Source organism: Penicillium hordei (assembly GCF_028827395.1).
Source record: "Penicillium hordei strain IBT 12815 chromosome Unknown utg000006l_segment0_segment0, whole genome shotgun sequence".
Classification (NCBI taxonomy): Eukaryota; Fungi; Ascomycota; class Eurotiomycetes; order Eurotiales; family Aspergillaceae; genus Penicillium; species Penicillium hordei.
This window is the reverse complement of record NW_026623147.1, coordinates 1,697,021-1,710,845: the sequence shown is the minus strand read 5'-3', so window position 1 is coordinate 1,710,845 and position 13,825 is coordinate 1,697,021. Positions and strand designations below refer to the sequence as shown.

The following is a 13,825-nucleotide window of genomic DNA, read 5'->3' as shown; positions in this document are numbered from 1 at the left end:
GTGAAGATGAAGACCAGAAGATCGAGGGTGGAAACGGAAGGGGCTAAAATGGCAAGGGCAACCGCGACGCGAACGCGCCTTCCCGACCCAATCAGCCCTGTGCGCGATCCGTCACTTTCCCTTTGCATTAGCGAGTTTCAACCCTTGTTATCGTGTTATTGTATCCCTGTGCTCTGTTCTCTGTGATCATTTTGACTATCCCCTTCTACATACTCTACATTCTGCATTCTACACTCCGCGCAAGGGCAAAGGGCATGGGCCGCAAATGACGTTCCATGGTATAGTCGGTCTCTGATTACGTCTGAATCCTCTCATTAATCGCCAGTAAGGTCCGTCCAATTGTTTATGCTGATCGGTCGCTAACTATTCTCCTCCGCCAAAGTGGTTGAACCTGCGTGGCCGCCCCAATCGCCCCGCGCGGCTCTCTTGAGTTCGCCGGCTGGACGACGAAAGTACCAAGAGATGCAACGCACTCGAGAGAATCTGAAATCACCATTAAAACGCTCAAATACCACACCTAATCTCCGATCAAAAGCCAGTCAAATTGTGGACGAAGATGATGGGGAAGAGGAGGATGAAGAAACCCTGCAGCTTCAGCTAGCCGAGATCAAAGCGCGTTTGAAGTTGAAGAAACTCCAGCAAAAGAATCGCGGAAGGTCTAGTTCGAACCTCGAGGATGACGATGTTCGACCAAATTCGGCAATCAGCGCTTTGCGAACAGAAGACCGCGGTGCGACACCACGAATCGCCAAGGGAGGGAGGCAAAGAACGAGCAGCGATGGAATTCAGGTTCCGGCATCACCTACCAGGCGAGAACTGCCTCCCGCTGACCCAACATCGCCTCGGAGGTATGTCATGGGAATTGATAAGGGCTGGAAGGCCAGTGATGTATCCTTGAAACGACCTCCAAGTTCAAGACCCGGGCCTCGACCGAGTAGTCATATGGGGTTTCGAGACGGTGCTACACCGCGCTCTAATGACATATTCAGCTCGCGGCCCCAAACTTCTCCTTCATCAACGGGAGGGATCAACCGAATAAAAAGTTTCAGCGAGAGAATGGCGGAAGGCAGGGCGGCCGAGAAATCTCGGCTGGAGAGAGCAGAAAGGGTCCAGGCTAACCGCAGTTCAGCTTTTCAAGTCGACAAGTCGGAGATCGATGCCTTCAAAGCTGCAGCTTCGGACACAAGGCCTTCATCCCCACCATCGTCATCACGAGAGCGCCCTGTGGAAAGCTTCAGCCGTGAGGATATTCTTCGATCTATGGGAGAATCCCGCCCATCCGGTCTACAACGCAGTAATACAACCCCGAATATTCGACGAACCGAGGGAATTGGCCACAACGAGAGACAATCTCATCTACATAGGCGAACTCATACGGCAGAAGAAGAACCAAGTTCTTCACACAAACTAGGTCAAACAGATGATGCTTTGATGAAGGCGCCGGATTCTTCAAAATTCGAGTCCTATTCATCGCTACATCTATCAAGCCGGGTTCTTCCGCATTCTTTCTTGAGCCGCACACTCGCAGGAAAGAGGGTTTTGCGCATCCCTGACCTACTTAAAACCGTTAAGGCACCAGCATTCGAGCTCCCAGAGGACATCGATGGGGACTTTGTGGTATTCGGCATTGTTGCGTCAAAGTCCGACCCCAGGGAAAAGAAAGCTACGGGGAACGCGTCGGCTCAAGAAAAGGACCCTTATGATGATGGACTTAACAACACCAACAGATATATGGCCATTACCCTGACCGACCTGAAATGGACTATTGACCTCTTCCTTTTTGACACTGCTTTCCCCCGTTATTACAAAATCTCGGAAGGGACTCTCGTCGCAATTCTGAACCCTACAATCATGCCCCCACCAAAGCACAAGCTGGACACAAACAGATTCAGCCTGTCATTGTCTTCATCAGATGACAAGGTGCTCGAAATTGGCAAGGCACGGGATATCGGGTTCTGCAAGGCTGTGAGAAAAGACGGAAAGACCTGCCAATCGTGGATAGATGGTCGAAAGACCGAGTTCTGTGACTTCCACGTTGATATCCAGATCCGACGCACTCAGGGCCAACGCTCGGGAGTCAATGCTGACACCGGTATGCTTGGTCTTGGTGGTAAATCCGGCTCGCGCACCGGATTGTTTGGGGAAGGAGTGAAGCGAGGAGGTGCTTTCAAGCACGGGCTGAAACACGATGGTCCTAAGTATGACATGGGATCTCAATCGCTCTATTACGTGGCGCCTTCCAGAAACCGCGGTGGTGGTCTTTCGTCCTACAACCCCATGGGAGGCTCGGCGGCAAACCTGATTGATGCGCATGACGACCCCTTCATCGCCTCAGGTATGATGGGCCGCGGTATGGACAGCAAGGAGGAACGAATGCGCAGACGTCTCGCGACCCAACAGCGGGAGCGTGACATCACCCAAAAGCTAGTTTCTGGCCGTGTCGGTGGTGTGGGTGCCGAGTACCTTCGCACAAGGACTAGCAACGAGAGCCCAAACAAGGACAAAGCATCAGGCACCCCCTTGCCCAAGAGCCCCACGACAACCCACGGTATGGATATGACCACCTTCGGCAAAGCCAAGAACGTCCGTTTAAGCCCAATGAAGCGTGCTCATGACAAGCCTCACGGTAGCGGAGTTAAGAAAACGCGGTTCATCACTTCAAGGGGTATCAGGGAGGCTGGCCGGGAGAGCCTGGGTGCGCCAGCTGAGGCCACACCGAGTGGGAAACAGGCACTCTTGGATGATGACGACGACGATGACCTAGAGTTCATTTGACGCACTCCAATATCTATATTTATCCTGGCACCACCTCAACCCTTGAGTCCCTCTTGAGGATAAGAATGCTCATAACGATGTAACGAATACAAAGCATGTCCTGGTTGCATTGGGCGGCTTGGTTTTTTGTTGGGTTTGTCGAGAAGTAGATACAACAACCCCTGTCATGAATCGATGTAATGATTAATGTATTTTTACCTCAATTAGAAGGCTCATGGAACGTTTTTCTCTCCTTGTCTACATGTGCTAATAGCATTAGTGATTAGCGCAGCTACTGCCGAACTTTGGAAAGCTTGTTTTGACTACATCAACTAGCAGCGGGGATACAAACATACTTCCCCAGCAGACAAGCGAGCTTTTGTACAAATTTAATACCAGCTACAGGGAAAAATTATCCAAAATATTCTGAATTTCTATTGAGCTGTTCCGCTTAACCATGATTCCTCCCGTGACGATCGCTTCCCGCGATTAATAAAACAAAAGAACACGCTGGTACCAAAATCAAAACCAAAAGAAAGAAACAATTTGGAAGAGCGCGGATGAAATGACAAGGGGAAACGCCGCTATTCAAGCCGAAGATGTTTTCATGAGGTATCCTTAGTATTCGCGATTCACAAACCCATGCGCGCCATTGGAACAAAACACAAGAAAAAAAAAAAAAAAGAGAAAGACCAGCGGCCTGCGCAATTACAAGATAGCCGTCGTGGGGAGAAACAAGGGCATTAGGAGAACATCTGAAAGAAGAAGAAGGCGCCGATAAAACAGATGTGCCCAGGCGCAACAAACAAAAGGTTGATCCCCTCAGCGCCAGGTCCGGCACAACGCACAAACGAAGGGTCAAAATTTTCAAAGCGCTGGAATAATGCGAAGTCGAGGTGAGAAAATGTGCTGCTTGAGTGAGATCTAGGAATCAGATGTAGACGGCTTAGCGGTCGAAGCCTCTCCAGAAGCTTCTGCGCGCATAGCCTGTCGGGTGCGTGTGGCAGGGCTACCGCGGGCCTGGCGGAGGCGCTTCACACGGTCGGTAGGAGCCTCAACTTCCCGCGTCTTCCTGCTGACAGACGGCCAGTACTTCAGGAGGCTGCTACCACTGCTGACAGAGAGGCCTCGGGACCGAGTCTGGTCATCGGTAGAAGCGCTGAGACCAAGGTCCTCAGAGAATGAAGCGGGCTGGAAAGGAGACACATCGCCTATAGCAGAGCGAGGGAAACGGAGGCCAGAACGTCCAACAGGGGCAGGGCGAACGACAGATGAGTCCTCGGACTCAAAGGAAGGGGTGGCTGGATCTGGCAAGATGGGAGGAGTCAGACGTGTCTCGTCTTCGTAAGCCGGAGTTGGAGACATTGGCTCGTGATCCTCGACATCGGTAACATCCTCCTCATCACCATCGGTAGGCTGAATGGGGGTAGAAAAGAGGAGACGAGGTTTGATTTCACCACGTTTCAAAGGCTTCACGCTCTTGAGAATATCAGGGTTATCGGCCAGCAGGTCGGGGCGGTTAGCGAAAAGACCAAGGTCATCTTCATCCTCAGCCTCATCTTCCATGTCATCAAAGCGCTTGAATATTTTCTTTCCACGGCTAATACACAAGTTAGAATGTGTGAGTATGACGGCTAAGTGAGGTTTGACTTACTGGACATAATAAGCTCCATCTTTGTGGGTGGTGGTTGAGCGAGTCGTAGGTCGTCCGACCGCTCTTGCAGCCTTGGAAATGAACGAATCAGTCGAGAGCGGACCGACCACAGGGATGCGATCACGTGAATCCTCATGAATAGGGATGCCCAATTCTTGCTCTGCAGCTTCAATAGTGTACCCAATTAAAGGCTCGTCGACGAAAATTGCTGGGGGTTCTGCGGCAGAGTGTTTGGGAGCATCCATTTTTCTGCGTTTGGGCGTGGAAGTGGAAGGAAACAGAGAACGAGATGTAGAAGGATCGGAATTGATTACCTTCTTCGAAGGAGTTTTAGCTGGGGTAGGTAAAGCCTGTTCTGCAGAGGATCGGGAGGTGTGTGCAGAGGTGCGGGGAAGTCCAAGTTCCGACTCAAAGGGAGAAAATCGGGAGGCAGCAGTTCTGTGGGAGCGTGCAACCTTTTTGGGTGAGGGTTTGGCGGTGCCAGGCGAAGAGGGCGAAAGAGTTCTTTTAGATGCTCCAGGTTTGGCAGATGCGCTTGGGTGACTTGGGGGTGGCGTGGTTTGGACAACCCTTGGCACTCGTTGACCTGCAAGTCTCGCGGAGTAGCGTGTAGGGTAAGGTTCATAGTTGTCGTGCTTTGCCCCATGTCGCGGCGCCCTGGGTACGCGAAGCTCAGACGGCGATGGAGGCGGTGGTGTTGACGCCATGTTGACTTGAATCACGATTGAACAACCGCTCGATACTTTGCAATCGTTTGAGGGAAAATGTAAATAGTATACTAGTTACACTTTATTCCTGGGCTTTTTCTGAATTTCACGATCTTGATCAAGTGTCGAGGAGTGTTGGTTCATCAAGGGCGTACCACGTCCAGCTTGTCAGATGTCCGGCTAAAATCAGGGCAGGAATCGGAGATATGAAAGCCCAAAAAAAGGTATTAAACATGAGCCTGCAGATATCCAATTGTCCGAGGCGACCAGAACAAAATAACGATAAGATGGGGATGAAAGAAGGGCGAAGTTGTTGTGAAGGCCGATTGTCGCCCAGCCACCGGGTATCCTCACCGCCCGATAATTGCGGTGGCTGAAAACCCCGCGTCAACAATGTGGATTTCCCATCTCGATCTACCCCAATTGCCTGTTAGATTGTCTTACAACCGTCGATCCTCTCGCTCACCAGCTATCAATTAACCTTCAAACACTTCATACGGGCAATCGGCCTAGGACTAAACCTATTCGGGTGTTCAGCCCATCAAGATTGCTTGTACATACTTCGGCTCCTACTCTGCGCAAATTCAACACCATGACTTTCCGCACCACAGCAGAAGAAATGGAGAGGCTCCAACTATCCGACGATGACGCAGAGGGACTCTGGAACTCGCCATCTAAGAGAGTGGTCCACAAGAAGATCAATCCAAGAACCTCCGACGAGAAAACTACCCCAGAACCTCGAGCATCCCATGATGGCGAGGATCCTCTATTTGATCAGCAGGAGGCCCGAGAGGCTGCCCTCCGGACAGAATTACAAGGTGTGCGGAATATCAACGAAGTGATAGAAGGGCTTCTAGGAAGTTTGGACTCCGCCAAAGGAAACATGGAGGTAATATGCGTTTCCAATAGTGCATGGTCAATACCCCGGCTAATCATCCGTATAGACGGTCTCACAAACTGTTACCTCGGCATCGACACTCCTAAACACGTGGACTCGCGTTCTCTCCCAAACCGAGCATAACCAGCGATTGATCCTCAACCCCAACTGGCAGGGAGCTACTCAGGATGTGATCGATATCGAGAACCAAGCGATTCAAAGACAGCAAGCGGCAGAAAGACGTGAACAAGCGCTTCAGCAACAAAGGGAAGCAGCAGCGCGGAAAGCCGAGGAAATCGAAAAGCGACGCGCACAGGTTACTCGAGGTACTCGAGGCACCCGCGGAACTACGAGGGGTACAGTTCGAACCACTGGCTTAGGAAGAACACCCAGTGTCAGTACAACCCGCACGGCAACACGTGGTTCTACGACAACAAGCCAACGGCCAGTTAGCGGGATAGCACGAGGGAGTGGGATTTCTCGCGGTCGGGGAAAGGTCTAGATGGACTGAACTAGTTTATGTACAATAAATCTTTAAGTATTATGATAAAGCAGAATGATATGATACCCTCTAATGTATTGTCGCCTGAGGCATCATATGGGCAGTTACACGCGTCGCGATCTGATAACGATAAGGAGATTACTCCAAATCATTCATTCCCCTGATCCACGAGGATCATTCCGTCATTCACCTTTCCAGGTACGACAACACAATGAACTTCGCACCCTATCAAGATCAATCACCGGAGATTGAGCGTGTTTTATCGCCTCCCCACCCAGACGGTCGCCGAGTATCCCCAATTCTCCGTTCACCGCGAGCCTCGGCCGACCTACCCTCCCCCAGTCGCTTTGCTAGCGGTGGACATGGCAACATAGGATTCGGGCGAGACATTGAGGGTGGCCATGTGAGCTTAGGGGCTTTTGAAACAAGTCTTCCCATCCGCATGGATATCGAAGCAGCGCTAGCGTATCTGCTTCTGCCTCCTGCGGGGGGTGTATTCCTGCTACTAGCTGAACACAAGAGTGACTATGTGCGGTATGTGATGGGGTTTGGGATACTGTAGGGTTAATTTGGATCTCAGTCTGCTGACTATTTACTGCAGATTTCATGCTTGGCAATCGAGCATGTTATTTGCTGCCATGTTTGTGAGTAACCCAGTCTTTCGTAATGTTGCATAAGCTCACATGCCAAACATAGATCATCCACATACTGTTCTGCTGGTCGAGCTTTCTCTCCTGGACATTGTTAATTATCGATATTGCTTTAATCGGCTTCCTCAGCATGCATGCTTACCGAGATGGTGAGTCTTCCAAGGTTTCTCTATGGGAGCTGTTCGATGGCAGGAAAGATGGATCTGGTACTAACCACATCATCTCTAGTTGATACTTTGGACCATTTTGAAGTCCCTTTCTTTGGCCACCTGGCTAACTCCTTTGTTGATGATGAATGAGTATCAACTATTGTCTTTCTTTGAGAATTGTATCTGCTTGAATTATTACTGCGAGGAAGCATGTCTTTTCTTCATATACCCCTGTCTGTCAATACTTGCTGGTTTCTTTCTTTTAATTGCAGGACAGGCTATGCGTGGATGAATAATTCTCGTTCAGCTTATTCTAGGTTTGTAAATTTTAGAATTTCTAAGACCTCAATCCTTTCATTCAGCCAGAGCCAATATCTCCAACAATCCAATAGTAGCGAACTAAATTGCAAGGTTCTTCATGAATATAGTAATGGCATTACCCATAGGCAATTACCTCAAAGCAACCCATCATCTCAATAGATATTGGGTACCAGTTGTCCCGCTCCAGATAGCCATAGAGCCATTGCTTCCCCTGAGATTTGTGTGCCGAAACCAATGTATATTGATTATAACGAGGAACGGGTGTTGGAGTTGTAGTGGCATCGGTCGATTTAGGGGGAGGGGCCATGTACTGCAGCCTTACATTGGAAGTACTGTGCGGGTCTGTAGGATAATGGCGTGTTAATTTTCATATCATAACATCCTGTTCGTTTGAAAGGTTAGCATAGGTCTCACCATAGCCTTGTGTTCTGGCTTTTTTTAACTTCATTGTGTTGAAAAGGGATTTTGGTTTCAACCTTGTTAAGCTGAGAGGTGCTTTTGTTTGGGTGTAGGTGATCTTGATCCAGCAGCCGACTATATTAAAAATGCCATTGCTAGTAGTATGACAGTATATTCAGCTGTATACCATAATAATAGATTGCCGGCTTCTAAGGGTGGCATTAAACAACCTGCGTATGGAAGAACTGTATATTCTCAATAAAAGAACACATAAATAATGACCAAATACTATCACTCAGAAAAATCAATACAATTTGGTCATCTCATCCAGTTGTGGTTTCAAAATCTTCTATTAGCAAAAACTGCGTGGAATCTGGAATATCGAACATTTCATCGGTAGTTGGTTGATGGTGGCTCCTGGTGATAGTTACCAACCTGCCCAGAACAGCAAACTCAAGCTTCAACTTCACGTTGTAGAGAAAGCATTTAAGAACGAGCTGAACAAAATAATGGCCCCGGTATTCAGTAACCAGAAGTGGTATATTCATCAGAATGACAATGAGGTTCAGCACCAAAAGCTTGTATATAAGACGCCTTCGACGATTGTGTCGGTTGGCACCGCTCCGCACTGAACCCACAACCACTTTATCTTCACCCTCTGACACATTCTTCAAGACCCCAGAGTCTGCTAAACCAACTCATTCTTAAGGCAGTCCTGCATTTCCCCGAGACATCCAACCCGCCTCGGTGATTGCCTATTGCGCAGATCCTTTGCCTGCGAACATCGTTAGCCAGTATGGAAATGGTGCTATCAAGATATCCGATCATCGATTGGTAACATGGGGCCCAGGTGTAACGAAAGAAGAAGCCGAAAATCAACGGATAGCCTATGGACTTTGAGATAGTCGCATAGTCCGGACTCCAGTGTCTATGCTTTCTTTTCTGATGAGAAGGGCTATGGCTATATTGTGATGGAGCTTGTGGAAAGAAAAATCATCGATCCATTAGAGGAAAAGGCCACTATCCAAAAAGGAGCAGGCGTGCTTAATTACTTTACCACACTACGGCACATCTCTCCTGGTCCCCTAAGTGGAGGAGCTTGTAGAAGCCTCCTTTTCCCAGAAACGGAAGACCTAGTATTTAATAATTCTCCAGAGATGGAAAACTGGTTCAACAGCCGGTTGTTCCCCCACAATCCAAAACCTATACTCTAGGGCTATGAGCTCGTCCTCTGTCAATTAGATATAGCGCTTCGAAAAATCTTATGGGAGGAAGATGGGTCACTTTGCCTTCTTGATTGGGCATCTGTCGGCTACTATCCAAGATTGTTCGAATTCTGCATGCAGTGGATCATTGAAGGAAAAGACGGTAGCTTCAACTCTCTTCTCTTGGAATACCTACTTCCAGCCGATCCAAAAGGTCTGAATGCCTCACCTCAAAAACACCCACTTCTGTCGCTCCTCCGAACGTAGCTTTAGGAGCCGAATAACAAAATTCAGTCAACGATCTCCTTGCACGCTATTTGCTCTATTCACGCGCAATATTTTCATTCGTGGTAAACCAGCCGAAGCTGCCTGCGGACATTTAAGAAATCAAATGTCTTTTCATCGCATGTACCTTTGAGGTTGCCAAAAACGAAGTCAATAATCTTATATAGTACTTCCGGAAATTATTGTGACCACCTACTATGCCTACTATGTATAATCCTTAATGTTAAGCTACACCCGGATTTCCAGTACTTATTTCCTAGTCAAAGATAATCACTAGCGTATTTTTCATGCTGTTTCCAAAATTAAGCTAGATGAGTTAACTTTCTACTGCATATGAGTTTTCATATCTATAGAGCTATCGCAGTAGTATCACATTCGACATAACACCGAAATAGAAATCCCAAGTCAAGCAATATTCAGGCAATGAACCACTGTCTTTAGTCCATTCATATTTATTTTCCTCCAACCAAGTTCTCTTATGGTTTGTAGACAGGCAAGGGCTCCTCTGGAGACGCGGAGATTTGATAGGCTGGCGGGCTTTGGCTATCAGATCTCATATATTGCATCCTGATAGGTCTCGCATTTGTTGTCCTGATATATCCCATCTGGATGGGCACTGTACCAACGCGATGATACTTAGTGACTCGGAAATACTTAAATTGGGTGGATCTCTCCCTTACCAGGCATAGTTTGCTGTTCGTGAGGCGCTGCTTTTCGAAAAATCAAGCGATCTAATACTTTGAATGCACTCTTCATTAGAGATACAGGTGCACAAATAATGCTGGATGTCAGGGGCGGGTTAGCATCTCTCTTCGATGGGAACTGGTAGATTTGATGACTTACGAACAAAGATCCTCGCAAATATCAAATTTTCTGAAAAAGTAGACTATCCCCACAATGAAAGCAAGGCCGACAAGGATCAAAAGAGGACTGGCTGCCACCAACCACCATACATCAATATAATTTGAGGAATCATCTGAACGAGTACGCAAAGCAGCGCCCCCAGTCACGCGAGGAATAAATGACATTCTTGACAGGCTCATTTTTCTTTTTAGAATTGCGATGAAAATAGGTAGAAAATGTGTGATACATCAGCGAGAGTAGTCGTAATTATCTTTGGTCTCCGCCACCCGAAAGGGTTCGGAGGTACATAGTACATCCTCTAGAAATAGACTTTGAAGTTCGGATCGACCAAGAATTCGACATCTACTTCTCGGTATTAAAGAAAACAACTTGCACGGTGATATCATCCCGTATCCGTCGAGAGAAAGGAGGGCCAAAGGCAAGCCGGCCTGCTATCAACTCGTGGTGGTTTCCACCAAGGGAGTTTCGCATCAGATGTACTGCAGCATTACCATCTTGTGTTGTTGTTCTCTCTTCCTCAAACTTCCAGTTCACATCTTTCCAGAATCTGCCAAAGTCAAATTCTCCATCTGTTCGCACTGGTGTGCTCTTTTTCTCTCCAGTCCCTTGTGGTTCCAACCAGTTCCCCACCAAGTCAACACCCTGTTCACTGGAGAGATAGTCCCACAGCCCATCCGTTGCCATAATCAAGAACGAGGGTTTGTTAGGATCGATCTTAGTGCTTGTCACGACTGGCTCGGCAGTCAAGTACGGGGGTGTGCGAACATCGTACCGAGGTATTAGGGGTGCTGGACCATTGAATTTCCGCTTCATTTCCTTCTGGAAATCCACAGGCCACTTCCACAGACTGTCACCAAAGGCTCGTGAGACCATGAGCCCAAGCACCCGTCCACCTTTGGCTATGCTTTCCTCACCAGGGTGTTCCTTCGAAATTCGGGTGACCTCTGCTTCGTTGCTGCCAGTTTGGTCTACTGACAAGGGAATTGCTTCCCACTTTCCGTCTGACCCTTTTTGTCCCAAAACCGCTCTTGAGTCCCCAGTACATGCAACGTGCAGCGTGCTTGTGGAAGGATCGTACAGAGATAACAAAGCGCATGAACCGGCGTAAGCAGGAGCCAGTTTCATAACCTTGTCTTGGAATGCTTCGTTGGTCTCAGCTGTCTCTGGTGCAGTCTTGATGATGGAGTCGTCAAGATCCACAAATCCTTCCATGATAGCGCGCTGGATTGACTCATTTGGCACCGGTTCGTCATTTGAAGATGGTTTAGCTTCGGTCAACCTGCGTCCCACGAAAGGCAGGAGTTGCTTCGTCAGCAGGTCCGCTGTCTGCCAGCCTGAATGTCCATCAAAAACAGCCCAGGACATCCATTGATCATTTTCATTCCACGACAAGGAAACTTTGCCATGAATAAAACGGTCCTCGCAGGGGCTATTGGAAGCCAATTGAGCGCCGTCGTATCTGTTGACGCCCGCAATATTTTTGACCTGGAAGGAGTATGCTTCTTTCGATAAGATATGTGTGACATCCTCTTTAGAGGGGCCCCGCTCAGGGGCCAAGTGCTCCGCTGGACTTTCGAGGCGGGGCACATCATCCCTTGTAGTGGTCAACCACCACAGGCCGGGCATGCTGATCAAACCGGCAGTCGCAATGTAAACTTTTGAATTTGAAGACAAGCCCTTCATTGAGAAGGAACGTTTGGTATGTGTGCGTACGATGGAGGTGGTCGCGCGCCCTAGACGCGGTCGCACGAGACATGATAACATGGTGCCTCGAAGCTGAGAAGTAGGAGACACTAGAGAACATTGAAGTTAATTAAATATTACCCCAGGTTTTGTTAAGGCGGTCAGATCACGAGGCTCCTTGGAACTCGGACAACCTTGGAAAGGGGTAAGCAGAATACTCCAGACTTGGGCAGCCCTGTATGAAATAATTAGTCACAAGCCCCTCAGCCTTTATTTGCTGAGACAAATATGGAATTAGGTTAGAAAGCATGAGTGCTGCGATTTTTCTAAAAAAAAAATTGAAGAGTATACATCAGTTGAAAATAGTGCGGGACTTTGAGGATATATTTTTAGATATTCTTCGATGTATTTTTAGTGTATACGAAGGCGGTAAAAAAAAAGCATACTCTGTGTCTCTATGCATGAGACTTTTCTATGTATGACTTTCGAAAAAGGCACTAGTACTGAGATAATCGATTTGTAAAGCCCCCAAAAAAAGAAAAAGATATACACACTATACAGAATGCGAGTTCTGTCGCATGTATCGTAACGTAGTACTCGTTATAAGAGCCTTACTTTATCCTTCTATTTATATGAATAGACCATAAAGAAATCCATAAGGAAATCCATTGGTACATCCTCTTGACACCCGCTGACTGGTGTCGACATGTGATTTACCAGCAGGATAGACCGTTGGGGGCGTCCCTCCACCATATCTAGAAGTCACGATCAGTTGTGCTTAAACAAGTCTGGACAGCGTCGAGGTCACGAAATAAACGGAGCGGTATTGTACCTGATGTTAAGCACATGATTGACCCCATTCTGGCTTATAAAGTTGTCGATGTACACAATCAAAGAGTCTCGGAACGACTGAACTTAAAGGTCGCTGCTAATATGCTTGTAATATTCAAGCAATCGACCAGTATATAATGGAGACAGACCTCACTTTAGATCACTAAGGATAAATGAAAAGAACCCTAGGAGTAGTATGGCGATGGTCAATTGCCGGGTTCGCAGAATATCTACTGTTATTATAATTAATCTAGGAGGATGGCCTGCCAGCTGGATATAGAATCAATAACAAATGTAGCAGCGTAACTGCGTTTGATAAATCCTGGTACCGAGTATCAAAGCCTGAGATGGTCATATACCAAAATTGTTTGTGTCTACGCTCTCCACTGTAAATTTGTAGCTAGGCTTTAAGGAGTTTTACCTTTAATCTAATCGAAACTTCGAAGGATCCTGTGCTCTGACCAGTAGCGTTGCAAAGTAAAGTATATGAACCCCTGTCTATAATTGAGGGGGTTAAATGAAGAGGTAATTGCATACCCAGTTTCACTAATGGTGCCAACTACCGCCCACAATTGAAGTTACTGCCGTGGATAAGGAGATTGAGGATCTCGATATCCGGAAAATGTGGTATGACCTCCGCGAGGAGATAGAGGGAATAGGTTTGCATTTAGAATGTTTAGTCATCTAACGGCTGGTTATGATGTTTGTTAATATTCTTACTTATGGTACGTTAGCTCTAGCTCTAGCAGTATATAATACTAATAGAACAAGTTGCACGGCTATGGCCTAGGATTTGTTCCTCTCTAACTTTTCCTACGATCCATACAACAAGAATACTTAGCACAAGTACCACCGAGGAATTCTAGAGTATAGTAGAAGAGAGCAGAACCTACTAGGAATACTAGAGCGCTTTCTAGGATAACCCCCGAAAATGAATGTCCTTG

At 47.5% G+C, this 13,825-nt stretch overlaps 5 protein-coding genes across 5 annotated transcripts; 3 read left to right on the top strand and 2 right to left on the bottom strand.

Annotated features, from left to right (window-relative positions):
• Nucleotides 1-462: 462 nt before the first annotated feature.
• N7537_011339 (Mcm10/DnaG-type zinc finger protein) lies at nt 463-2,775 on the top strand (the record flags this gene model as incomplete). Its single annotated transcript, XM_056902393.1, has 1 exon — nt 463-2,775. One exon carries the CDS (start codon nt 463-465, stop codon nt 2,773-2,775), a length of 2,313 nt encoding a protein of 770 aa, XP_056747680.1.
• Nucleotides 2,776-3,678: 903 nt separating this feature from the next.
• N7537_011338 (uncharacterized protein) lies at nt 3,679-5,115 on the bottom strand (the record flags this gene model as incomplete). Its single annotated transcript, XM_056902392.1, has 2 exons — nt 3,679-4,354; nt 4,409-5,115. The coding sequence occupies 2 exons, from the start codon at nt 5,113-5,115 to the stop codon at nt 3,679-3,681; spliced, it is 1,383 nt and encodes a 460-aa protein (XP_056747679.1).
• Nucleotides 5,116-5,707: 592 nt separating this feature from the next.
• N7537_011337 (uncharacterized protein) lies at nt 5,708-7,443 on the top strand (the record flags this gene model as incomplete). Its single annotated transcript, XM_056902391.1, has 6 exons — nt 5,708-6,004; nt 6,060-6,318; nt 6,629-7,028; nt 7,096-7,138; nt 7,191-7,293; nt 7,373-7,443. 6 exons carry the CDS (start codon nt 5,708-5,710, stop codon nt 7,441-7,443), a joined length of 1,173 nt encoding a protein of 390 aa, XP_056747678.1.
• Nucleotides 7,444-8,984: 1,541 nt separating this feature from the next.
• On the top strand, nt 8,985-9,485 carry N7537_011336 (kinase-like protein; the record flags this gene model as incomplete). The annotated part of the gene is made up of 2 exons (XM_056902390.1): nt 8,985-9,149; nt 9,228-9,485. The coding sequence occupies 2 exons, from the start codon at nt 8,985-8,987 to the stop codon at nt 9,483-9,485; spliced, it is 423 nt and encodes a 140-aa protein (XP_056747677.1).
• Nucleotides 9,486-10,709: 1,224 nt separating this feature from the next.
• Nucleotides 10,710-12,050, bottom strand: N7537_011335 (PP2C family serine/threonine-protein phosphatase; the record flags this gene model as incomplete). Its single annotated transcript, XM_056902389.1, has 1 exon — nt 10,710-12,050. One exon carries the CDS (start codon nt 12,048-12,050, stop codon nt 10,710-10,712), a length of 1,341 nt encoding a protein of 446 aa, XP_056747676.1.
• Between the last annotated feature and the right edge of the window lie 1,775 nt (nt 12,051-13,825).